Genomic DNA, 27,487 nt, shown 5'->3' with positions numbered 1-27,487 from the left:
GGGAAGATGAAAGAGAAGATTCAGCTCAGATGAGCCCCCAGGTAAGATTTATGAAGTAGACAAACAAAAAGAGATAAAAATACTTATACAATAATATGGCAAGAGAAAAAAATATATATATAGGCAAATAAAGAAAGAACCTCGTCAAAAAGAACCACAAGCGTAAAATTTATATGCTATCAGGACAAACTCAAAAAACACTGAAACACTGGTGGAAGAAGATGGGAGAGTTCTTATAAATTCTCAGTGTGTGCGAGGAAGGTTGTTTTGATTCTTCCTGGATGTATCTTGATATCTTTGTTAAAGGACTCAACTTTCCTAAGATAAAGGGGATTAAAAATTGGTTTACCTATAGGGGTAGTATCGATTGGGGCAAGGGGATTACTTTGAAGTTAACGCTATATGAATATTAGAGGATAAAAATAAAAAGGAATATACTAGACTAAACTAAACTAAAATTTTAAAAAAAGGAATTAAAAAAATAAAAATGCAAAAGAAAAACTTAGGTGTATGTATCAAAAAGTTCAGGTTAGAAAGGTATTATGGAATTTGATGTACTGTACAGCTCGCTGTGATGGTAAATAGGTTAAAAAAATTACCTATGTGTAAGAAAAAAAAAATATATATGAACCGGAATAGTGGAAACGAGTGAATAATACAAGTTTTCCTATGAAGTAGTGGTGGTTCTCTTGTAGTCCTTTTTTTTTTCTTTCTTGGTTTGTTTTCTGGGGGAGGGGCCTGCCACGTGGGTTGTCAGTCAATGATGTTTCCTGAGTTGAGTCCCCCCACCCCCCTCAAGGGGGTGGGCTCTGGGGAAACTGGTTTTTTTCAGGCTTTTGTTCTCTGGCGGTTTTTTTTTGCTTGTTCACTTTTTTCCCTCTCACCTTGACCGCCTTTGATGGTTTTTGTAGTATTAGAAGAAATCAAACCACACCCTGATCTCTGTTTCAGAGAGAAGCCTCCGTCTGGGTGCATAAGCTGAGTAAATTCCCCCTTGCCGCTGGCAGCGCAGGTTCCACGTTGCAGACCCTGGGGGCGTAGGATCTTTTGCTCGTCCCCAAAGCCAAGGCAGTGGCGGCTGTCTGGGAGCTCCCGACCACCAGAGAGGTTCCAAGCAGCAGTCGCACACTGAGATTTTGCCGCCGGCCCGGGCTGGGAGTGCCCGGCTTGCGCGCACCTCTTTTCAGAGGCGGCTGTGGGTAGGGCGTGCGTCTGGGACACTGAGAACAGGGCGCTGGTCCGTAAGCCCCAGGCTGGGCTTTTGCACGCCTCTGTCCGGGGAAGAGTTTTGCGCGCCCGTGGCTTAGGCTTTGAAACAATGGCGCAGGTCAAGGAGCCCCCGCCGGGCTTCAGTTACCCAGGGGAGCTCGAGGGACGTGCGCGCGCATCTCAAACTTTGTGGTAGGGCTCGCGCGCGTTCTGCAGACCCGCGCAGCTCCCATCCCCTCACAGGAGCCGGAACCCACGCGCTCTGGGGCTCGCTGGTGACTTAGGGACCAGGAGCTGGTTTCTCCAGGGCACTCTCTCTGCCTCCGCGCCGGGGAGGCCGTCTGGGACCGCAGACTTAAGCCCCTGTCCCTAGCCGCCCCAATTCCCACAATTTCCCCCCACAATCCTTTGCTCTTTTGGAGTGCTTTCAACCAGTCTCCAAGTTAATGCTGGTCCTCAGACGCAGGGCACTCTCGCTCGTATTGGGGTATTACTTTCCCACCAGTCGCCACTGGTGGCTCTCTCCCCCTTTTGTTTATCTTCCGATATCAGTCCGCCGTTCCCATTCTGCTTTACCTGCTCACTGGCGTCTTCTGCCCCTGTAGAGATCCAGACGTGTATAATTCTGATCTCAGGCTGATTTCATGGATGATCGGAGTTCTTTGGTAGGTAATCAGCTCACCTTGGGGTACTAGCTGAAAAGACACCTCTTCCTACTACCCCGCCATCTTGTCCCCCCCAATGTCGCTGTTTTTGCTAATTATCTTAAAATTCTTTTTTCTCCTTTCAGTTACTTTAGACCAAATTAAGATGAAGATTAATGACCTTAAAAACGAAAACAGGGATCTTGAAAAAAACATAGCGAGTTGGGAGGAGAAGGTATGTGTGCCCTTTCAAATATTTTTTTGTGATTTCATTTTGGTTACTTACCCTCTGGTAGTTCATTCTATCGATCTATATCATGCAACCCAGAAATCATCCTTGAGTAAGAGAAGCTTCACAAATGTAGAGTACTGCCTCTTTCTTTGTGAAAGAAGTCACAAATATAGGTTTCTTTAACATGCTATTTTGGACTTCTGATTCCTTTTTCATATTTTTTAAAGGCCAGGGAAGCAAAGAAGCAAGCAGAAACAAAGAGAGAACATAAGCGTTCCCTTGCTGGAGTACGAATATTAAAAGTAAGACTCCTTTCTTTGCGTGACTTGTGTTTTAACAGCAGAAATAAAAGTAATAAAATATTATTATTATTATTAAACTTATTATTCTTTCAAAGATTGATTTGAGAGAAGGAAAGAGTGAGGGGAAGGGGTCTGAAGGAGACAGAGAGAGAATGCCAAGCAGACACCGTGCCGAGTATTTCGCCTGATGCAGGGATCAGTCCCCTGACCCTGAGATCAGGACTTGAGGCAAACGAAAGCAGGAGTCAGACATTCCACAGACTGGGACACCCAGGGGCAACCCAGGTGCCCCAAGGAATGAATCATTGTTACTCATTCAATATGTTTTCTTGAAGAACATCAAAAAGGTGGAAGAGAATAATGAAAATTTGAAGGTCTCCCTTCATTGTAAACAGGCTCTCTTACAAGCTCAGAGAGAAAAGAACATCAAGAATGTGGATGTGGGAAAAGTTAGGTGTTAGTTGTACTATAATGTGGCTTGGGAGGCTTTTGGTTCATTGGGTGAGGTGAGTGCAGTGTACTCGTGTGCTGTTTACGCAGTAGAGCGTGGGCATCTGGAAACTGCGACTCCTACTGACCCGTGAGCTGTGATTTCACTTAAAACCACCCCGATGAGGTTTGCAATTTCAAGGCCTAGGAAGTATGGTTTATTTCACAGCTGGGTAATCATCACATCATTCAGCACTGCCCTCCAAGTTATGTAGAAAATCCCACAAAATACGTGAGCAGTGAAGGATGATAGCAAGCCCAATTTGTATAGTAGAATATTATTTTATATCAGTTCCTCTAAGAAAGACATTTGTGCATTTTTTGACATGAGCTAGTTTCTTTACTTTCCCCTTATTCTATTTATGCCTCAAGGGCTTTCTTTGTTGTCCTCCATGATCTTGTCCTGTTAGGTGCCCTCATATGTCTTTTCTCAAATCTGTCTTAAAGGCCCAAGATGCACTGGCGGATCAAGAGCTGAGAGCCTTGACATCAAAAAACCAAGAACTGAAAGGTACTTTGTTTTGGGGGATGAAATCTCCATATGGTGGCAATGAGTTTGCATCAGGCAGGGAGAGAATGCCTTCCTGCCTTCATGGCCTTGCCCTTCTCCTTTCCCCATTGAAACCAAGTTCTCAGGTCATGGCACAAACACAGAAAAGCAAACTCATCCTTTACAGAAAGGAAAACATTCCTGGAAGACCAGTGTAATGCCCTGAGTTCTCAGAAAACAGCTAAAGAAGCAGAATTGAACCTGCTAAAGAAGAAATTGGATATGGTGGTGGAGTACTCTGAAAACCGAAAACTGCAGAAGAGTAAGCTATTGCTGCATTGTCATAGATACTGTTGTATGAATTTTCGTGGCGGCAAGTATTCAGATCTTCTGGAATTGGATTTTTGCGTACTTTTGCCAAATGCATTCTGTAGAATTGTGCCTGCCCTTCCTATCTTGATTTGTGTAATGTGAATTTTCCTTTCTGTTCTAATGACTTGCCACATGTTATTGTGTGATTCATTGGGGAAGAAGGGGAAAGGTACCAGCATTAATCACTTTGATACATGGATGCCCTCTGGGTCAGTCTACATTGTCCCTTCATTTTAACTCTCATCACATGCTCTGAACACTCCTGCATTAGGTCCCTTTTTTGTTCAGTATGAGACTTGGGTCCAGAATGTGCAGAGAAAAATGGAATTCTCTTCCTGCAGAAACAGGGAAAGTTTCTTTGTGGAAAGTGCACTGGGACTCCAGCAATACTGGGGTCCCTTTATCTGGTGTACAACTGAGATCATTCGCTGCAGCCCAATCCCTTAGAAGGCCAGGGTATTTCCTGTCCACCTGATTTTATTTTTCTTTTCTTTCTTTCTTTCTTTTTTTAAAGAGATTTTATTTATCTATTTGACAGAGAGAGTCACCACGAGAGAGAGAACACAAGCAGGGGGAGTGCGAGAGGGAGAAGCAGGCTTCCTGCCAAACAGGGAGTCCAGTGTGGGGCTCTATTGCAGGACCCTGGGATTATGACCTGTACCAAATGCTTTTAAGCAGATAATGACTGAGCCATCCTGGTGCCCCTCCACACGATTTTCTAGGTGTAAGTCTCTTGGATCCCAACCAAAGCCTGCAGTTTCACTAAGTCTCATATTTGCTGGCTGGACAAGAGCTTTGCTTATTGTATTCCAACCTGTCCTCCAAAGGTTGCTTGTTAATTTACTTTGTACTCAATAGCTTGTTCTAGAATTCACTGATGTGTCCTCGGGAAACTGGCTCCCACTGCCAGGCTGGCTTTCTCCTAGGCTTCCTTCTTCTCCATCTGGTTATCATGTTTCTTCATGTGCTCTTTAGAAATTGGGTGCATTCACTCACAAGTTTTCTCTCTTGTCCAGTGTTTCCTTTTATTTCTCAGGAGGAGATAAGGACGTTGGAGTCCCTCATTCATGTGGAAAAGCAAAACTGTTCCCTGTCTACCCTGGAGACTCAGCTTTGTGTTATTTCTTCCCACATCGGGGGTGGGGGCTGCTCTCTCTCACAGGCACTTGGGTTCTGTTCATTGGTAAAGACCCCCTCCCCTCACTCTTTCCTTCTCTCAAATCAATCTTTGAAATAATAATAATTTTAATAATAATAATAATAATATTTCATTACTTTTATTTCTGCTGTTAGAACACAATTCAGGCAAAGAAAGGAGTCTTACTTTTAATTTACATACTTCAGGACCTTCTTGGGGCAGGTCCAGTGTCCTGACCACCTTTCTCTCTTCAACACCATATCCCTGAGCCACACACTGACTGCCACTCCAGAAGACATTTGCTGAAGGATAGTTGAGATACCAGAAGCAGATGCTCCTGTCCTTCTCTTTCTAGAGCTTTTGTCTGTCCCTAAGTCTTTCTGCATGAGATTCTTGACAAGTGTCCTGTTGAAACCTTGTGAATGAACACCATGAACAAAAGAGTCGAGGGCAGCCCAGCAGACCAACCTTTCTAAGCATCGCCGTTTGCTGCTTTCACCATCCATGAAGTTGGTCTTGGTCAAGAAGATTGATTTGGGGCGCCTGGGTGGCTCAGTAGGTTAGAGCCTCTGCTTTCGGCTGAGTTCATGGTCCCAGGGTCCTGGGATGGAGCCCTGCATTGGGCTCCCTGCTCAGTGGGCAGCCTGCTTCCCCCCCTCTCTCTCTACCTGCCTCTCTGCATATTTGAGATCTCTCTCTGTCAAATAAATAAATAAAATCTTTTTTTAAAATAAAGGTAGAGTCAATGGAGTTGACAGTTCTACATCTGAACTCTGTTCCACTGAGATAACACCCTGAGTATGTGACAGTTCACATGGATTATTTGAGGACATATTTTCGGCACTAATATTGGCCTTTTCCTATACCAGGATCTTTCACAAGGGGCCAGGGGTTGTACTTCTAAAGCCTAGAGATGTTTGGGAGTGAGTTTCCATACCAGTGAAGTCATATTCTGGAAGTTCCTTTGGGCTGACTGTGGGGGCACAGCCTTGGTCTGAGGATCAGGGCTCCCCACGGAGACTAATGATGGGCCCCTATTCATCCTAACGAGTGTAGCTCGTCAGGCTTGGCTTTTCACTTTGAATTGAAATGAGACTTCACCATCTCAAACCAAAGATGTATTCCAAGAGGGCACAGAGTGCAATATTATTTGGTGATATGGTGAACGAATTAAAGTAGACAAGTATAAAGACAGCCCCGATTGCAGGGAGCTTGGCCAGCAGCCAGAGTTCGATGTTTCTTCAACCCTAAATGGGGCCTTCATTCATTTCCCTGTTGTGTTGTCAGTCTGTGCTTTTAGCGGGGACATTCCGACATAGGCCATCAAGTGTGCTGGGAGAATAATAAATGGCAAAAATTCAGGACCTTGGCTCCTGGACAATGTATATATCTCTCCCATCTTAGGAAGCTAGAAGAGACACTGTATGAATTGAATGCAACTAAGAATGAGCTGTTAGCTGCCGATAAATATCTGAAAGTAACTGAAGAAGAAATGGAGAAGTACAGGTAAGTTCCGACACTACATACTATTGGCTCCTGAAAAGTTCCCTTTGGATTTTTTTAAAATTTTTTAATTTTCTTATAAACCTATGATGTATTCTTAGCCCCAGGGGTACAGGTCTGTTATTGGCCAGGCTTACACACTTCACAGCACTCACCAAAGCTCATACCCTCCCCAGTGTCCGTAACCCCACCATCCTCTCCCTACAAACTTCCCCTCAGCATCCCTCAATTTGTTTTGTGACATCTTGTTTCATTTATTCTTTTCCTACCCCACAACCCCCCACATTGCATCTCCACTTCCTCATATCAGGGAGATCATATGATAGTTGTCTTTCTCTGATCGACTTCTTTCGATAAGGATAATTCCCTCTAATTCCATGCACGTCATCGCAAATGGCAAGATATATTTCTTTTGATGGCTTCATAGTATTCCATTGTATATATATACCACATCTTCTTTATCCACTCATTTGTTGATGGACATCTAGGTTCTTTCCATAGTTTGGCTATTGTGGACATTGCTGCTATAAACATTCAGGTGCACGTGCCCCTTCAGATCACTATGTTTATATCATTAGGGTAAATAACCAGTAGTGCAATTGCTGGGTCATAGGGTAGCTCTATTTTCAGCTTATTGAGGAACCACCAAGCTGTTTTCCAGAGTGGTTGCACCAGCTTGCATTCCCACCAAAAGTGTAGGAGTGTTCCTTTTTCTACGCATCCTCGCCAGCATCTGTCATTTCCTGGCTTGTTAATTTTAGCCATTCTGACTAGTGTGAGGTGGTATCTCATTGTGGTTTTGATTTCTATTTCCCTGATGCCGAGTGATGTGGAGCAATTTTTCGTGTGTCTGTTGGCCATCTGGATGTCTTTGCAGAAATGTCTGTTCATGTCCTCTGCCATTTCTTGATTGGATTATTTGTTCTTTGGGTGTTGAGTTTCCGAAGCTCTTTATAGATTTTGGATACTAGCCCTTTATCTGATATGTCGTTTGCAAATATCTTCTCCCATTCTGTCAGTTGTCTTTTGGTTTTGTTAACTGTTTCCTTTGCTGTGCAGAAGCTTTTGGTCTTGATGAAGTTCCAATAGTTTGTTTTTGCCTTTGATTTCCTTCCTTTTGACGATGTTTCTAGGAAGAAGTTGCTGTGGTTGAGGTCGAAGATGTTGTTGCCTGTATTCTCCTCAAGGATTTTGATGGATTCCTTTCTCACATTGACGTCCTTCATCCATTTTGAGTCTATTTTCCTGTGTAGTGTAAGGAAATGGTCCAGTTTCATTTTTCTGCATGTGGCTGTCCAATTTTTCCAACACCATTTGTTGAAGAGACTGTCATTTGGACATTGGACATTCTTTCCTGCTTTGTTGAAGATTAGTTGACCATAGAGTTGAGGCTCTATTTTTGGGTTCTCTCTTCTGATCCATTGATCTATGTGTCTGTTTTTTTGCCAGTACCATTCTGTCTTGTTGATGACAGCTTTGTAGCAGAGCTTGAATTCCAGAATTGTGATGCCACCAACTTTGGCTTTCTTTTTCAATATTGCTTTGGCTATTCGAGGTCTTTTCTGGTTTCATAAAAATTTTAGGATTATTTGTTCCATTTCTTTGAAAAACATGGATGGGATTTTGATATGGATTGCATTAAATGTGTGGATTTCTTTAGGTAGCAAAGACATTTTCATATTTGTTTTTCCAATCCAGGAGCATGGAATATTTTTCCATTTCTTTGTGTCTTCCTCAATTTCTTTCATGAGTACTTTAGAGTTCTCTTAGTATAGTTTCTTTGCCTCTTTGCTTAGGTGTATTCCTAAGTATCTTGTGGTTTTGGGTGCAGTTGTAAATGGGATTGACTCCTTAATTTTCGTCCTTTTGTCTTGTTGTTGTGTAAAGCAATGCAACTGATTTCTGCGCATCGGTTTTATATCCTGACACTTTACTGCATTCCTGTACAAGTTCTAGCAGATTTGGAGCGAAGTCTTTTGGGGTTTCCACATATAGTATCATATCATCTGCAAAGAGTGAGAGTTTGACTTTTTTTTTTTTTTTTTTGCTGATTTGGATGTTTTTGATATCTTTTTGTTGTCTGATTGCTGAGGATAGGACTTCTAGTACTATGTTGAATAGCAGTGGTGATAATGGACATCCCTGCCGTGTTCCTGACTTTAGTGGGAAAGTTCTCAGTTTTTCTCCATTGAGAATGATATTTGCAGTGGGTTTTCCATAGATGGCTTTGATAATATTGAGATATGTGCCCTCTATCCCTACACGTTGAAGTGTTTTGATCAGGAAGGAATGCTGTACTTTGTCAAATGCTTTTTCAGCATCTATTGAGAGTATCATGTTGTTCTTGTTCTTTTCTTAATGTATTGTATTACATTAATTGATTTGCGGATGTTGAACCAACCTTGCAGCCCTGGAATAAATCCCACTCGGTGGTGGAGAACAATTGTTTTAATGTACTGTTGGATCCTATTGGCTAGTATTTTGGTGAGAATTTTTGCGTTTGTGTTCATCAAGGATATTGATCTGTAATTCTCTTTTTTGTTGGGATCCTTGTCTGAATTGGGGATCAAGGTGATGCAGGCCTCATAAAACGAGTTTGGAAGTTTTCCTACCATTTCAGTTTTTTGGAACAGTTTTGGGAGAATAGGAATTAATTCTTCTTTAAATGTTTGGTAGAATTCCCCTGGGAAGCCATCTGGCCCTGGGCTTTTGTTTCTTTGGAGATTTTTGATGACTATTTCAATCTCCCTACTGGTTATGGGTCTGTTAAGGTTTTCTATTTCTTCCTGGCTCAGTTGTGGTAGATAATATTGTCTCTAATAGTGCACCCATTTCTTCCAGATTGTCAAATTTGTTGGCGCAGAGTTGCTCATAATATGTTCTTATAATTGTTTGTATTTCTTTGGTGTTGGTTGTGATCTCTCCTCTTTCATTTGTGATTTTATCAATTTGGGTCCTTTTTCTTTTCCTTTTGATAGGTCTGGCCAGGGGTTTATCAATCTTATAAATTCTTTCAGAGAACCAGCTCCTAGTTTCATTGATTTGTACTTTTGTTTTTTTTTTGTTGTTGTTGTTTGTTTGTTTCTATTTCATTGATTTCTGCTCTGATCTTTATGATTTTTTCTTCTCCTGCTGAGTTTAGGTTTTCTTTGGTGTTCTTTCTCCAGCTCCTTTAGGTGTAGGGTTAGGTTGTGTATTTGAGAACTTTCCTGTTTCTTGAGAAAGGCTTGTATCGCTATATATTTTCCTCTCAGCACTGCCTTTGCTGTGTCCCACAGATTTTGAACAATTGTGTTTTCATTATCATTTGTTTCCATGAATTTTTTTCAATTCTTCTTTATTTTCCTGGTTGACCCATCCATTCTTTAATAGGATGCTCTTTAGCTTCCTTTCTCTGTCATTTGAGTTCCTTCCAACTTTCCTCTTGTGATGGAGTTCTAGCTTCAGAGCATTGTGGTCTGAAAATATGCAGGGAATGATCCCAATCTTTTGATACCAGTTGAGACCTGATTTGTGACCCAGGATGTGATCTATTTGGGAGAATGTTCCATGTGCATTAGAGAAGAATATGTATTGTTGCTTTGGGATGGAACGTTCTGAATATATCTGTGATGGTCCAGTGTGTCATTTAAGGCCTTTATTTCCTTGTTGATCTTTTGCTTGCATGATCTGTCCATTTCAGTGAGGAGAGTCTTAAAGTCCCCTACTCTTTTTGTATTATTGTTGATGTGTTTCTTTGATTTTGTTATTAATTGGTTTATATAGTTGGCTGCTCCCATCTTAGGGGGATAGATATTTAAAATTGTTAGATCTTCTTGTTGGAGAGACCCTTTAAGTATGATATAGTGTCCTTCCTCATCTCTTTTATTATAGTCTTTGGCATAAAATCTAATTGATCTGATAGAAGGATTGCCACCCCAGCTTTCTTCAGATTTTCATTAGTATGGTAAATTGTTTTCCACGCCCTCACTTTAAATCTGGAGGTGTCTTTGGGTCTAAAATGAGTTTCTTGTAGGCAGCATATTTTTGGGTTTTGTTTTTTTATCCATTCTGATACCCTGTGTCTTTTGATTGGGGTATTTAACCCATTTACATTCAGGGGAACTATTGAGAGATATGAATTTAGTGCCCTTGTATTGCCTGTAATATGACTGTTACTGTATGTTGTCTCTGTTCCTTTCTGATTTACAACTTTTAGGCTCTCTCTTTGCTTAGAGGATCGCTATCAATATTTCTTGTAGAGCTGGTTTGGTGTTTGCAAATTCTTTCCGTTTTTGTTTGTCCTGGAAGGTTTTTACCTCTCCTTCTATTTTCAATGATAGTCTAGCTGGATATAGTATTCTTGGCTGCATATTTTTCTCGTTTATTGCTCTGAATATATCTTGCCAGTCCTTGATGGCCTGCCAGGTCTCTTTGGATAAGTCTGCTGCCAATCTAATATTTTTACCATTGTATGTTACAGACGTCTTGTCCCGGGGTGCTGTCAGGATTTTCTCTTTGTCGCTAAGACTTGTAAATTTTACTATTAGATGACAGGGTATGGACCTATTTTTATTGATTTTGAGGGGGTTTCTCTACACCTCCTGGATTTTGATGCTTGCTCCCTTTGCCATATTAGGGAAATTCTCTCCAATAATTCTCTCCAATATACCTTTTGTTCGGCTCTCTCTTTCTTCTCCTTCTGGAATCCCAATTATTCTAATGTTGTTTTGTCTTATGGTATCACTTATCTCTCGAATTCTCCCCAAGTGGTCCTGTAGTTGTTTGTCTCGCTTTTGCTCAGCTTCTTTATTCTCTGTCATTTGGTTTTCTATATCACTAATTCTTTCTTCTGTCTCATTTATCCTAGCAGTAAGAGCCTCCATCTTTGATTGCAACTCTTTAATAGCTTTTTTGATTTCAACGTGGTTAAACTGTAGTTCTTTTATTTATGCAGAAAGGGCTTTTGTATCTCCAGATAGGGTTTCTTTAATATCTTCCATGCCTTTTTGGAGCATGGCTAGAACCTTGAGAATTGTCATTCTGAATTCTAGATCTGGCATATTACCAATGTCCATATTGATTAGGTCCCTAGCCTTTGGTACTGCCTCTTGTTCTTTTTTTTGTGGTGAATTTTTCCACCTTGTCATTTTGTCCAGATAAGAATATATGAAGGAGCAAATAAAATACTAAAAGGGTGGCAAAGACCCCAGGAATGTGTGCTTGAGTCAAATCAGAAGAGATCCCAAATCATGGTGGGAGAGAAAGTGGATAAAAGGAAGTTCAGGAAATAAATTTAAAAAAGAAAACAAATAATGAAATAATATAAAAAAGAAAAATATATATACATATTAGACTGGTGACTAGAACAGGGTCACTCACTAAATTTTGGGTGTATTTTTGTCTCTTAGAAGAAATTACCTCCCAAAAATTTAAAGAATGGAAAACATATATAAGAATAAACACAATGAAGGGACGGAATATGAATATTAAGATGAAAATAATTTTTTTTAATTTCTAAAAAAAGAGTTGATATGTAAGTTGGTTGGGAGAATAAAGAAAAAGAAAGTGGGGGGGACAAGATGGCGGGGTACTAGGAAGAGGCGTCTTTTCAGCTGGTACCCCAAAGTGAGCTGATTACCTACCAAAGAACTCTGATCACCCATGAAATCAGCCTGAGATCAGAATTATACACGTCTGGATCTCTACAGGGGCAGAAGACGCCAGTGAGCAGGTAAAGCGGAATGGGAACAGCGGACTGATATCGGAAGATAAACAAAAGGGGGAGGGAGCCACCAGAGGCGACCGGTGCAAAAGTAATACCCCGATACGAGCGAGAGTGCCCTGCATCTGGGGACCAGCATTCACTCGGAGACTGGTTGAAAGCACTCCAAAAGAGCAAAGGATCGCGGGGGCGGCTAGGGACAGGGGCTTGAGTCCCCGGTCCCAGACGGCCTCCCCGGCGCGGAGACAGAGAGAGTGCGGCGGAGAAACCGGCTCCTGGTCCCTAAGCCGCCAGCGTGCCCCAGAGCGCGGGGTTCCGGCTCCTGTGAGGGGATGGGAGCCGGTCTGCAGAACGCGCGCTAGCCCTACCACAAAGCTTGAGATGCGCGCGCACGTCGCTCCAGCTCTCCTGGGTTTCTAAGGCCCTGGGGCGCTTCTTGACCCGGGCCATTGTTTCAAAGTCTAAGCCGCGCGCCCGTGAAACTCTTCCCCGGACAGAGGCGCACAAAAGCCCAGCCTGCGGCTTACGGACCAGCGCCCCGTTCTCAGTGCCCCAGACGCGCGCCCTACCCACAGCCGCCTCTGAAAAGAGGTGCGCGCAAGCCGGGCACTCCCAGCCCCGGCCCGCGGCAAAATCTCAGTGTGCGATCGCTGCTTGGAACCTCTCTGGCGGTCAGGAGCTCCCAGACAGCCGCCACTGCCTTGGCTTTGGGGACGAGCAAAAGATCCTGCGCCCCCAGGGTCTTTAACTTGGAACCTGCACTGCCAGCGTCCAAGGGGGAATTTATTCAGCTTCTGCACCCAGACTGAGGCTTCTGAGACGGAGATCAGGAAGTGTTCCAGGGTGCACCTTGACTGCACCAGAGTTGATACATCCAGCTACATCTGTTCAGTCTTCTCCCACCAAAATGACTAGGAGGAGGAATGCCCAACAGAAGAAAAATACAGAGGATGGACCTTCCGCAACAGAGCTAACGGCTATCAACATAGACAATATGTCGGAAAGAGAATTCAGGCTAACAATTATCCAGGCAATAGCTAGGTTGGAGAAAGCCATGGATGACCAAACAGAATTGATTAGAGCCGAACTGAAAGCGACCAGACAGGATGTTCACAATGTTAGGGCGGAGCTTAAGGCTACCAGGGAGGAGGTCCACAATGCTCTCAATGAGTTCCAATCCAATCTAAACTCTCTCAAAGCTAGGGTAACTGAGACAGAAGATAGAATTAGTGATCTGGAAGACAAACAGATAGAGAGAAAGGATCAGGAGGAAGCCTGGAACAAACAGCTTAGATCCCACGAAAGCAGAATTAGGGAAATAGTGATGCCATGAAGCGTTCCAACGTCAGAATTATTGGAATTCCTGAAGGGGAGGAGAAAGAAAGAAGTCTAGAAGATGTCGTGGAACAAGTCCTTCATGAAAACTTTCCGAATCTCGCGAATGAAACCAGCGTTCATGTACTAGAGGCTGAACGGTCTCCACCCAAGATTATACACTCCAAAAAAACATCACGACACCTGATAGTCAAATTGAGAAATTATAATTGTAGGTATAATCTCTTGAAAGCTGCCAGGGCAAAGAGGCTCCTTACTTACAGAGGGAAGCCCATCAGAATAACGTCAGACCTGTCCACAGAGACCTGGCAAGCCAGAAGAGGCTGGCAAGATATATTCAGGGCACTAAATGAGAAGAACATGCAGCCAAGAATACTTTATCCAGCAAGACTGACATTCAAAATGGATGGAGAGATAAAGAGTTTCCAAGACAGGCAAGGCTTAAAAGACTATGCAACCACCAAGCCGATACTGCAGGAAATATTAAGGGGGGTGCTATAAAAGAGGAAAAATCCAAAGAATAGCATTGAACAGAAATATAGAGACAGTCTACAGGAAGAAAGACTTCAAAGGTAACTCGATGTCAATAAAAACGTATCTATCAATAATCACTCTCAATGTGAATGGCCTAAATGCACCCATAAAACGGCACAGGGTTGCAGATTGGATAAAACGACAGGACCCATCCATATGCTGTCTACAAGAGACCCATTTTGAACCTAAAGATACACGCAGACTGAAAGTGAAGGGGTGGAGAAGCATCTTTCATGCCAATGGGACTCAAAAGAAGGCTGGGGTAGCGATTCTCATATCAGATAAATTAGACTTCAAACTAAAGACTGTAGTCAGAGATACAGAAGGACACTACATAATCCTTAAAGGGACTATCCACCAAGATGATCTAACAATTGTAAATATCTATGCTCCCAATATGGGAGCAGCCAATTACTTAAGAAAACTGTTAATCAAGATAAAGAGTCATATTGATATGAATACACTAATCGTAGGTGATCTTAACACGCCTCTTTCAGAATTAGACAGATCATCGAAGCAGAAAATCAATAAAGAAACAAGAGCATTGAACGACACATTGGACCAGATGGACCTCATAGATATATACAGAACATTCCACCCTAAAACAGCAGAATACTCATTCTTCTCAAGTGCACACGGAACCTTCTCCAGAATAGACCACATACTGGGTCACAAATCAGGACTCAGCCGATACCAAAAGACTGAGATTATTCCCTGCATATTCTCAGATCACAATGCTTTGAAACTGGAGCTCAATCACAAGGAAAAGTTCCGAAGGAACTCAAACACCTGGAAGCTAAAGACCACCTTGCTTAAGAATGCTTGGATCAACCAGGAGATCAAAGAAGAACTGAAACAATTCATGGAAACCAATGAGAATGAAGACACTTCGGTCCAAAACCTATGGGATACAGCAAAGGCGGTCCTAAGGGGAAAATATATAGCCATCCAAGCCTTGCTCAAAAAAATTGAAAAATCCAGAACACACCAGCTGTCTCTACACCTTAAAGAACTGGAGGATCAACAACAAATCAAACCAACTCCACACATAAGAAGGGAAATCATCAAGATTAGAGCTGAGATCAATGAGGGAGAAACCAGAGATACAGTAGAACGTATCAATGAAACTAGAAGCTGGTTTTTTGAAAGAATCAATAAGATCGATAAGCCACTGGCTACACTAATCCGAAAGAAAAGAGAGAAATCCCAAATCCATAAAATTATGAATGAAAGGGGAGAGATCACAACTAACACCAAGGAAGTAGAAACAATCATCAGAAGTTACTACGAACAGTTATATGCCAATAAGCTTAGCAACCTAGATGAAATGGATGCATTCCTGGAAAAATATAAACTACCAAAATTGAACCAGGAAGAAATCGACAACCTGAATAGACCGATATCTAATAACGAGATTGTAGCAGTGATCAAAAATCTCCCAAAAAACAAGAGCCCAGGACCTGACGGATTCCCTGGGGAATTCTACCAAACCTTCCAAGAAGAAATAACACCTATTCTCCTGAAGCTGTTTCAAAAAATTGAAGCAGAAGGAAAACTTCCAGACTCTTTCTATGAAGCCAGCATTACCCTGATCCCCAAACCAGGCAAGGACCATACCAAAAAGGAGAATTTCAGACCAATATCACTGATGAATATGGATGCTAAGATTCTCAACAAGATCCTAGCCAACAGGATCCAACAACACATTAAAAAGATTATCCACCATGATCAGGTGGGATTCATCCCTGGGCTACAAGGATGGTTCAACATTCGTAAATCAATTAATGTGATACAACAAATTAATATGAGAAGAGAGAAGAACCACATGGTCCTCTCAATTGATGCAGAAAAAGCATTTGACAAAATCCAACATCCGTTCCTGATTAAAACGCTTCAAAGTATAGGGATAGAGGGAACATTCCTGAACCTCATCAAATCTATCTATGAAAGACCCACAGCAAATATCATCCTCAATGGGAAAAAGCTTGCAGCCTTCCCACTGAGATCAGGAACAAGACAAGGATGCCCACTTTCACCACTCTTGTTCAACATAGTATTAGAAGTCCTAGCAACAGCAATCAGACAACAGAGAGAAATAAAAGGTATCCAAATTGGTAATGAAGAAGTCAAACTCTCTCTCTTCGCAGATGACATGATTCTTTATATGGAAAACCCAAAAGAATCCACCCCCAAACTACTAGAACTCATACAGCAATTCAGCAGCGTGGCAGGATACAAAGTCAATGTGCAGAAATCAGTGGCTTTCTTATACACTAACAAGGAAAATACAGAAAGGGAAATTAGAGAATCGATTCCATTTACTATAGCACCAAGAACCATAAGATACCTGGGAATAAACCTAACTAAAGAGGTAAAGGATCTATACTTGAGGAACTATAGAACACTCATGAAAGAAATTGAAGAAGACACAAAAAGATGGAAGACCATTCCATGCTCTTGGATCGGAAGAATAAACATCGTTAAAATGTCTATACTGCCTAGAGCAATCTATACTTTTAATGCCATTCCGATCAAAATTCCACCAGCATTCTTCAAAGAGCTGGAGCAAATAATCCAAAAATTTGTATGGAATCAGAAGAGACCCCGAATCGCTAAGGAAACATTGAAAAACAAAAATAAAGCTGGCGGCATCACCTTACCTGATTTCAAGCTTTATTACAAAGCTGTGATCACCAAGACAGCATGGTACTGGCATAAAAACAGACACATAGACCAGTGGAACAGAGTAGAGAGCCCTGATATGGCCCCTCAACTCTATGGTCAATTAATCTTCGACAAAACAGGAAAAAATATACAGTGGAAAAAAGACAGTCTCTTCAATAAATGGTGCTGGGAAAGCTGGACAGCTATATGTAGAAGAATGAAACTCGACCATTCTCTTACACCGTACACAAAGATCAACTCAAAATGGATAAAAGACCTCAACGTGAGACAGGAATCTATCAGAATCTTAGAGGAGAACATAGGCAGTAATCTCTTCGATATCAGCCACAGCAACTTCTTTCAAGATACGTCTCCAAAGGCAAAGGAAACAAAAGCGAAAATAGACTTCTGGGACTTCATCAAAATCAAAAGCTTCTGCACAGCAAAGGAAACAGTCAAAAAAACAAAGAGGCAACCCACGGAATGGGAGAAGATATTTGCAAATGACAGTACAGACAAAAGGTTGATATCCAGGATCTATAATGAACTCCTCAAACTCAACCCACACGAAACAGACAAACACATCAAAAAATGGGCAGAAGATATGAACAGACACTTCTCCAATCAAGAAATACAAATGGCTATCAGACACATGAAAAAATGCTCATCATCATTAGCCCTCAGGGAGATTCAAATTAATACCACATTGAGATATCACCTTACACCAGTTAGAATGGCCAAAATTAACAAATCAGGAAACAACATGTGTTGGAGAGGATGTGGAGAAAGGGGAACCCTCTTACACTGTTGGTGGGAATGCAAGTTGGTGCAGCCTCTTTGGAGAACAGTGTGGAGATTCCTCAAGAAATTAAAAATAGAGCTTCCCTACGACCCTGCAATTGCACTCCTGGGTATTTACCCCAAAGATACAGATGTCGTGAAAAGAAGGGCCATCTGTACCCCAATGTTTATAGCAGCAATGGCCACAGTCGCCAAACTATGGAAAGAACCAAGATGCCCTTCAACGGATGAATGGATAAGGAAGATGTGGTCCATATACACTATGGAGTATTATGCCTCCATCAGAAAGGACGAATATCCAACTTTTGTAGCAACATGGACGGGACTGGAAGAGATTATGCTGAGTGAAATCAGTCAAGCAGAGAGAGTCAATTATCATATGGTTTCACTCATTTGTGGAGCATAACCAATAGCATGGAGGACAAGGGGCGTTAGAGAGGAGTAGGGAATTTGGGTAAATTGGAAGGGGAGGTGAACCATGAGAGACTATGGACTCTGAAAAACAGTCTGAGGGGTTTGAAGTGGCGGGGGGGTGGGAGGTTGGGGTACCAGGTGGTGGGTATTATAGAGGGTACAGCTTGCATGGAGCACTGGGTGTGGTGAAAAAATAATGAATACTGTTTTTCTGAAAATAAATAAATTGGGAAAAAAAAAAAAAAAGAAAAAGAAAGTGGAGAAGATTTGCTCAGGCTGGAGAGTAGAACAAGCCCGGTGGTAGATTTAGGGTGTAGTTCCATCTATTAGAAGAAGTTGTACCCCAAATTTTTTAGAAGAAAAACCCTATGTGTATACAAAAACTGAAGTTAGATACAATGAAGCATAACATATAACAATAAAAATGAAGGTTCGAAAAAGATTTTTTAATGAAAAGTATTGTTAAGAAAACTAGTTAAAAATGTTAAAAGAAGAAAGGGTCAAGTTTAAAAAAATAGCAGAAGATAAAAAATAAAGTTAAAAAAATTAACTTTGCAAGACTAAAGTATCATGAGGAGAAAGCCATGAATTCCATGGTTTGCTCTCTCCTCCTCTGGTATTCCGCTGTTCTCCTTGGTAAGTGAACTTGGTCTTGGCTGGATTTCTTGTTGATCTTCTCAGGGAGGGGCCTGTTGTAGTGAGTCTCAGGTGTCTTTGCCCCAGGCGGAATTGCACCACCCTTTCCAGAGGCCAGGCTAAGTAATCCGCTGGGGTTCGCTTTCAGGAGCTTGTGTTCCCTGAACACTTTCCATAGAGTTCCAGAGGTCAGTAATGAAAGTGGCGGCCTGGAGGAGCCGAGAGCTTAGGGACCCACTCCTCAGTGCGCCTTCAGAGAAAAGCGCTCATCATTTCCCTCTCCCTTGCCTCCGGCTGTGCTCAGACCTCACCAGGCTGTGACCAAGCATCTCTGGCACACAGCTCCACCTGGAGTCTCCAAAACCCTTAGATTGCTGAGCTCTTCCGGGGGGATCTCCCCAGATCCTGTGCCATGGATTACGGTTCAAGGTAATGCTGAGTTGAGAGGTCACTGCTCAGCTCTCTTTCTGTTGCCTGCGTCCCCGCTCTAATACCTGCGAGTTCTATGACACTCAACACCGCCAGTCCTTCTGTGACCCTGCAGAACTGGGGCCATGCTGTCCCCGCATGGGCTTCAGCCCGGTTTATCCTCTGGAGCGACGTCCCTCAGTGAACATCGCTTTTAAAAGTCCTGGTTTTGTGCTCCGTTGCTTGTCAGGAGCCAGAACCTCCCCCCAGGGTCTATCTTCCCGTCGCTTTGGACTCACTTCTCCGTGGGTCCTACCTTTCAGAAAGTAGTCGATTTTCTGTTTCTCAAATTGATGCTCTTTTTCTCTTCGATCTCCTGTTGGATTTGTAGGTGTTCGGAATGGTTTGATAAGCTATCTAGCTCATCTCCTGCTACCTGATGTCAACTCAGCCTGCTACTTCTCCACCATCTTGACTCCTCCCTCCCTTTGGATTGTTAATATTTGTACATTTTGAGGACTTAATTAAGTAATATACACTAAAATTCAGAGGATGTATCCAGAGCGAATTAACTGACACGGAAAGAAAAGGCACAAAACAATTACGTTACTAGACATACCCGGATCCCCAGTGTTGGCCTGACTGTGGAAACTAGCTCCATACCAGAGTCCTTGAGGTGGTTTTTGGAGGAAAACAGTTTGTCCTAGGATGAGTCCTTCCCATAAGCCCGGTAGTAGCATCTGATGGTGCTGGTCTTTGCAAAACTGGGAACCATAGCGAGGATAGAAGTTAAAGGAGAATAGAGCTTCATGACAAAAGACATTTGTCATGTGATAACTGAGGGAAAGATTGAAAACGGGTAAGGAATTTATGTCAGTTTTGATCCTGTAGGCAAATAAAAATGATGAAGGAAAGGCTGTAAGAATAGCTTTGATCCTACAGTCCAATTATAGTCAGGTGAAAGTGTTTCCTGTGTCAGGATCAATTGTATGAGGGGACAGATAAGAGGACGATGGCCACATTGGCAGATGATTGAAAATCACACCCAGTGTTGGGTTTTGTCTGATGAAAACGATTGTCCCCCCTCACAGACAAGAAGTGGAAGAAATGCGAGAAGAGCTGCAGGAGTCTAACCTCACCTTCAACCACAAGGTAACCAGAGTTGTGTCCAACACACTGACCCCTTGGCGCCCCCTTCAGGTGATGGTAGTGGCCCTTAGAGCCCTGAACATGGGTTTCTGGTGTGTTGGATTTTTCAGATCGCAGTTCAAGAGAGGTATGCTCTGGCTAACTGGGAAAGTGTTTTCCATTTCCTCATCTTCGTTTGCAGCACAGTTGGGCACAACTGAAGGTGGGTGTGTTTTTCTGCCACAGATGAAGGCTCAGTATTGGGAAACAAGGATGATGCAGCAGAGCAGGGAGAATGCCTACCTGAAACACAGCTGTGAGAGTTTGATGTGCGTTTTTATGGGTGTTTGGTGAGGTGACAGCTATGCTGCTTACTGCCTAGGAGAGGACGTGGTGTTATAATTCTTAGAGATGTCCACTCTTTTTCTGTGTTTAAGATTGTGCATGATGAAAGGGGAGATGCTGCCTGTGGGATCCATGAGGCGTGAACCAATGCCCGGAAGGCCTGAGTTGCAGAAGCCTGTGTGGCAAGGTAGGGAGCACGATGTGAAATGCAGCAGCAGCCTGATTTCTGCTGTGAAACCACATGGTGTCCTTCCCGTTCCTGTGGGTGATCGCTGTGTGTCCTGAAGAGAATCACAAGCCTGCAGGTTGTCAGAAGGGGTGACAGGAGGGTGCATTCCTTATATGCCCCCAGGCAGCAGGACACTTGCCCCCGTGACAGGTGGAGCTCACGCCGCTCCACACCTTCCCCCTGCTACCCCCTTCAAAGGAGCTGAGCCTGAGAAGGTGGGAGGTGAGCGCCCTTCCCACCTTGATTCAGTAGTCAAACCTTGGCAAAAAAAAAAAGACTATTTGTTAATAAGGGCATTTATTTACTCATTATGGAGGTTCCTATATTTTTGTTTTATTTGTCATCCATAGGACCATATTGAGCAATGAAATATATCTTTCTCCTCTCATGTTATCGGTGCAATGCCATAGCTTTATTGCTCAATCTGCCTGTGATTTCTTTGTTCGTGACTATACAAATGTCTAAGTCTGTTTCTTCCCTGAAATGTTTATTTGTTGGCCAGTCATGCATTCTAGGTCCCAACTGAAGGATGGACAAATGAACCATCCACCTGTGGCTTGAGAAGGGAACATGGGCTGTTCATGTTGAGGGTTCGTGGATGTCACCCACGCAAGGCTATTCTCACTTAGGTGTTTAATCTATGAAGAGAAAGTGATTTTGTCTGATGTGTGTTGAGCACCCCAATTTTAGTGTTGATTTCCAGCCAGTTGTACCCCGACCTGTCCACACATGATGGATTACTTACAGAAACACTGGAGCCAGGGCCCTGGAGTGTCTCACGCAAGAGGTGACTGGTGTCTCTCTTTGCAAAGGAGTCACTTGAGTCACGGGTGAAACCCTCTGATAAGGGACCGAAGTGTGGGAAAGAGTGCAAGATGGGAGGGGAAGGCATGGAGGGCATGCAAACCACAATAAACCTCTGACCTTTGTCTGATCTAGCATCTAGACTGGTTCCCAGGATGAACAGCAGCACTAGCCCTCAAAGGGACCCAGAGATACATATGGTAAGTGCTTGGGCATTTTTAGTTGTGTCTGTTTCTGAAATGGATTGCAGTGTGGACAGGTCCCTGTCCTGGCCTTGTGGCCTTGGTGTGTGTCCTGCGATCATCCCTTTCAGAGTGCACGCTGTTCACCGAGGAGCCTCTGGGCTGCTCCGTTAGAGATCTTCAATTTCGTGCTTCCTCCCAAAGCTGTAGATGCTTTGAGACACGTGATGGAAGGATGCTCACCTCATGCATCTCTGTGTGTGTGTGTGTGTGCACGTGCGTGTATGTGTGTGTGTACATAACTCGAGGAGGATGACATCTTACTCCACACTGAAGTCAGCTAGCCCAGCTGACTCCTTGCAGTTTGCTTTCCTGTGGGAGCAGGAGCATTTTTAGTATTCGGGTCAGAAGACTAACCTGGGAAGGTGTCTGCAGAGGTCCTCAGATGGAGAATGGGAAAAGCCAGGACTGCGTCACACTTGCCCCACATGCTTTGGGCAGCTTGAGTGTGGAGAAGGTTAGCTATGACCTCCCATGTGTCCCATCTGAGTGGATGAAGATGAGAGCTGGAATCACTCCAGTTGACCCCTGGATGAGATGATGGTGAACTCTGGCAGGTGCCAGGTGTGTCATAGAAAATACCCCCTGGAGAAGCAGCCCTGAAGAGGGAATCCTAGTGACTCTCTGCAAGGCACACACCTCACACGTGTTTTACTTGTGCTCCCATTAGTGGATTCTGATGGGGTCTGATGGCTGTGCCAGCTCATAGCATCTCTCCCGACCCATCCTGGGAGCATTGCCTGTGCTCTCGACACACTGGTTTGCATTTGGGGATATGGAATCGGCCCATCAGTGGTTCTCAGCACCAAGGACTAGGCATTTGCTCTGTGCCTGAGCTAAGGACTGTCTGAATGTCGGGGACGTGGATCCACAGAGCTGGTCTTGCTCACTCGAAGGGGTCCTGTTTCTCTCAGAAAGCACTCTTCCAGGTCCTTTGCAGGACTCCGGACACTCCTATCTCCTCAGCGGTGTCTGTGGCCATGGACAGCCCTTGTGGAGCGTAGAAGATCCCATTGTCAGGGAGGGAAGCAGAGCTGGTCAGGGGGGATGCTGGTGGGCTTCCGGTTGACCCACAAGCACCTGCACTTCCACTTGTGGACACCAGGCTTCCCAGGCCTCTCATTGTGTTTGTTCTCAATGTACAGAAGGAGATGCTGTGCTTGCCGTGATGGGGGAGGTGTGGTCCCAGCTGTCGATACTGCCCTGTCCTGAATGGAGTTTTTTCCTTAGTTGATTATCCTTGGTTGCCCACTCTTGTCTCTGTCGAGGTGTGCAGACCTATATTAACATGTGGTGACAGTAGTTTTCCCCATGGCATCGCTTCACCACAGGTTCTAGGTGAGACACGGGGCGGTAGCCATTCTGGCACAGATGCTACTGTCTTGGAACATGATGGTGGGGAAGATGCGTGTGCGGATGTGTACCCCCGGCTGCCCACAGTGCACACCGGGGAAGTAACTGGGGGAGGAGGACCCCTCCATCCACAGTGAAGTTCTCTGGCCAGCCCGACTCCATTTAGGTTACGTTCAGGTGCACTGGTGTTGTGCTCATGCTGGGGATAGATGGGTCTGGTAATCCTCACAAATGGAAACTGGGGAAAATTCTCTCTGCATTTTATACTGTCTCCTTTGCAGTCTGCAGTGTTCTCAGGGCATGTTTCATGAGTCATCCCCATTTTACTTCTGCTGGAAAATGTGCCCTGCAGAACCAGCCCACTTAAGACCCTTTCTACAACTCTTTTGAAGTGTCAATGCTCTCAGGTGCACTGTCGTAATCGCACACTGGCTCACACGTTCTGAAGGGGGACGTCAGTGATTACGTGCATGACCACTGCCTCCCAGCCCTTCAGCTGGGTTTCCAGGAGCAGGTCATTTGGTCCTAAGTTAGTGTGAGAGCTGATTTCTTTTCTCATCACACATGTGGAGTTTTCCACTGGGAAGCATATACTCTTTTGTGAATTCTCTTATATGGCCTTCCCATCTTCATTTCCCATTGTACAAAATTACTCTGGAACTCAGTAGGTTGAAATTTCCAAATGACTGTGTTTTAAGACAAACACAGGGGGCGCCTGTGTGGCTCTGTGGGTTAAAGCCTCTGCCTTAGGCTCAGTTCATGATCCTAGGTCCTGGGATCAAGTCCCACATCAGACTCTTTGCTCAGCAGAGAGCCTGCTTCTCTTCCTCTCTCTCGCTCTGCCTCTCTGCCTGCTTGGGATCTCTGTCTGTCAAATAAATGAAATCTTAAAAAAATAAGACAAACACAGCTGCTGAATGTAAATAAAGGTTTTTGGTATCATGTCCCTCGGAAGACACTTTTCCAGTGCCCCTGTCAGACCACAATGTCCTAATTCCTCAATTGTCTTTGTAGCCATGGACAGAAGCTGTAGAGAGTTGAGGACCCCTTTGTCAGGAGCGAGGCAGTGTGGGGAGAGTCGGGGACTTACAGGCCAACGATTCCCCTCAAGTGGCTCGGAAACTTTGTGAAGAAAGGGCATTCAGTTTTGTCACATTCTCTCTATTCTGACCAAACCAAAATCTTCTCTGGTGGCTGAGGACGATAGAGGAAGTGTTGTCCAGGATGTCGATGCCTCCGTGTCTGGAATGTGCTGCCTTACTAGTTTGCAGTGATCTTTTTTCATCTTTAAGACACAACTTCTTGCTACAGAACGTGGTCAGACATGGACAGTGATGTTTGGTGACAGGCTACTCCTGTAACAGCCATGGCCCTCTCCCCCATCATTGTACTGGCCCCAGCTGGGAGGGGCATCTAAGTTTTCTAGCACGATGCAGCTCTCCTGGAAGGTGGCATTGGAGAAGGAGCTGGATGCTGAGAGCTCTTTGTTTTGGTTTCTTTTCTTGGTGTTGCAACTTTTGTCTGTTTTGCTGAAATATTTTCTTGTCTGTTCTGCAGGTCAGTAGAGGTGTGAGAGAGTTCCCTCATTGCCCAGGGCTCCTCCGTATGCCCTACCACATGGGGTGGAATGTACCGGACGTCCCTCCGCCTCATCCACCTCCACAGTGGTGGACATGGGGGCCTCAGCCACACCTCGTTCCTCCACCACATGGTGAGATGACCTGAATTGATGTGGGTTATAGAGCTTATTCATAGTTGAAACACTTCTGTTGGTGGAGAGGATGGAGAGGTGGTACCACAAGACTTTGCCATGAAGCAATAAGCCCAAGTGAGGACATGGTAACATTCCTCCACTTTGTCTGATGTCCATCTCATGGACTGTCTGGTTCACTATACAGAACTGTGCAACAGGTGTCTACCATGGAGAAGAAAAGTGACATTTCACAGAGGACAGACATAGAAGCATTGCCCAGGTGCACTACGCAGACACAATGTTTTGGGCTCTGGGCTGGACGAAGAACAACCTTCACATCAGTCTCACATGTGGAGGCCCCAGTTGTCCAGCATGATAGATTAGTTATGGAAACATCTGTTCCCAGGCAGAGTGGTCATATCTGCGAGGGTGATGGACAGTTCCCTCCTTCGTCCACAGGGGTCAGGGGAGTCCTGTGAGAAACAGAGTGGACCCTCCAGAGGGAGAACGGGGAATAGGCTGGGGCAGGTGGGGAGGGTTGGCTTGATCCTGTGTGGTCGTCGCCAGTCTGAATCCACCTCTGTCCCTTCTAGGCCTTCAGTCCCAATCAGAAGCCTGTGGAGCTCAAGGGGTCAATAGCAGCACCGTGCCCGAGAAGGTCCCAGAGAAGCACCAAGTAAATGCTGGGGTGTTTTCAGTTGTACCCATTTCTGGAGTTCTTTTCCTTTCTGGGCAGCACAGTTTCCTGACATGTGTGTGTTGGATATATCCTGGGGTCCATGTGTGGTGTCCTTTCGCGTTCAAAGTGGCAAGTCTTACAGGCGTCTCTGTTTCCAGATCATCACCTTCTGGTTGTGTCAGTGGAGCAAAGGCAGAGTTTGTGTTCAGGGCTTGACATTCAAGGGGAAACCGGGCTGGGGACGCTGTATGATTCTGAAGTTCTTCAGGACACACATGCGTGTGCCTCGCTATTTGCACACACTGAGCAGTGGGCAGGTGCCATTGATGGGAAGGAAGTGTCTCCATTGCACAATGGCAGACTTCTTTCTTTTACTGTCGTGCACATCCAGCATCTGCATACGTTGTTCTGGGAGGGATGAAACACCTCTCACTTCATCCGCAGCGTGTAGGGTTTAAGCTGTCATTTCCTTAGTTGTATAAATGCCTGACACAGGGCTGTGGTCCCTTCATTGTTCATTAGTGTAGGGGTCTGCCCTTGTCCTCTGCAGTTTAGAAAGTTGTGGGTAACGCTCTTGTCTGGTCTGGGAGGTGAGAAGGAAAGAAAAAGTGGCAGATGCCGGAGGCAGGTGTAGAGGGTTCGTTGGAATGTTGCTCAGTCACTTCCAGGTGGAGAAGCTTCTGTCTTTTCCATGGTGTGGGTCAGATACAGATGCTGGAGCGTCCTCCACAAGGACCAGCGGTGCTGCCCACAGGCCTCTCGTGGCATGGCAGAGTGAAGGCTGCTAAAGACATGGTAACTTTCTTCTGGTTGTTCTGTATTTAGAATTGATGGACCTTGTCTTCCAGTCATACTGAGAGGGTTGTAGGTTCCTTGTGGTGGCAGAGAGCTGCCCTTCTCCAAAAGCTGGGCAGATCAGGTGTCACACGCACATGGTATAGAGACGATGTTTTGTGCTCTGGGAGGGATGAGGCCTTAATGTGAGGAATTGAGGGTGTGTGTCTGAGAGAAGGGAGGGACACACTGATGACAGGACATAGACTGTGTGTTCTGTATAAGGGAAGAACTAGAGATGTATCCAGAAAGAAGGGAGGGAGCCCCGAGTCACACAGAAACAGGAGGTTGTGGATGCCGAGAAGGCTGGAGGTACTCAGGGAGAGGCTGGGCTTCTCTCAGGGTGAGGCCGTTCCTGGCTGCCAGCAGCCTGAGAGTGAGTGTGAGGACACCGTGCGGTCTACAACGACTGCTGCATGTGTTCACTCACACAGTGTGGATCACGCCGCTATTTGCCTCAGAATGTCGTTTTTGCCATGAAGCCATTCACTCATAGTCTGTGAAGAGCATTGTTTCCCTGAATTTCTGAAAATTCTGAACCATGTGAAAGAGTGTCGTGGAGATTTGGGAAACTTAACTTGGTCTTTGGGGATTCTTGTCTGGCTAACTTTAAGTCCCGCAGTGAGAAAACATGAAGACAAGATGGAGAACCAGTGAAGAGTGGCCGCCCTGGCCTCAGCCCGAGTCAGACTGTTAGTGGGAGAGTCAGGGTTGGCCAGGAGCCGCCCTAGCTGGAGCCCTGTCACCAGGCCTCCGCATCTGCATCACCACCCTGCCTGCAGCTGTGCACTTCCCGGGGACTTCAGTCCCAGTGTCCAGATTTGCCCGTGTTCCTGATTTCTCAGCCCAAATACCAGCTCTCAGTGGGGCCTTCTCAGGGCCTCAGCTTTTATTTTAATCTTTCATAGAGAGAACATATTGGATTCTGAGGTCACTACAGCAATAGGAGCATAAAGAACCTGCAGGGGCTCCTGAGCGACTCAGTCGGTTAAGCAGCAGAATCTTGATTCCTGCTCAGGTCATGATCTCGAGCTTTTGAGACTGAGCCCCAAGTCGGGCTCGGTGCTGAGTGTGGAGCCTATCTGGGATGCTCTCTCTCCCTCACCTTCTCCCCCATCCCTCTTTGCTCACAAGTTTGTGCTTTCTCTCTGTCTCAAAAAGAAAATAGTAATAATAATTGGCAAAGAATCTGGGCTCTGACCATTCACTGTTCTGTTTAAATGAAAATAGCTCTGTGCCAATGAGAATCAAAAAATGTTTATTTAAGTCCACAAATACACTAAGAGTGTAATACCTCTGTTCTGG

At 44.4% G+C, this 27,487-nt stretch overlaps 1 protein-coding gene across 2 annotated transcripts; it reads left to right on the top strand.

Annotated features, from left to right (window-relative positions):
- LOC122908956 lies at positions 1 to 27,195 on the top strand. 2 transcript variants are annotated; one of them, XR_006385042.1, is made up of 12 exons: positions 1 to 41; positions 2,000 to 2,088; positions 2,313 to 2,387; positions 3,324 to 3,387; positions 3,554 to 3,688; positions 6,281 to 6,382; positions 19,967 to 20,027; positions 20,135 to 20,226; positions 20,441 to 20,535; positions 21,517 to 21,581; positions 24,534 to 24,687; positions 25,263 to 27,195. XR_006385042.1 is itself a non-coding variant. In XM_044252402.1 (5 exons), the coding sequence occupies exons 1-5, from the start codon at positions 20,250 to 20,252 to the stop codon at positions 25,562 to 25,564; spliced, it is 699 nt and encodes a 232-aa protein (XP_044108337.1). In that variant the 5' UTR covers positions 20,242 to 20,249; the 3' UTR covers positions 25,565 to 27,195. The 2 variants fall into 2 exon arrangements, 1 of the variants encoding a protein (XP_044108337.1); XM_044252402.1 differs by lacking the exons at positions 1 to 41; positions 2,000 to 2,088; positions 2,313 to 2,387; ... (3 more) ...; positions 19,967 to 20,027; positions 20,135 to 20,226 and adding an exon at positions 20,242 to 20,332.
- Positions 27,196 to 27,487: the final 292 nt, after the last annotated feature.

This window comes from Neovison vison, chromosome 6 (assembly GCF_020171115.1).
Source record: "Neovison vison isolate M4711 chromosome 6, ASM_NN_V1, whole genome shotgun sequence".
In the NCBI taxonomy this organism is placed as follows: Eukaryota; Metazoa; Chordata; class Mammalia; order Carnivora; family Mustelidae; genus Neogale; species Neogale vison.
Note: the sequence above shows the minus strand (reverse complement) of the source record. Positions and strands in the feature narration are given on the sequence as shown.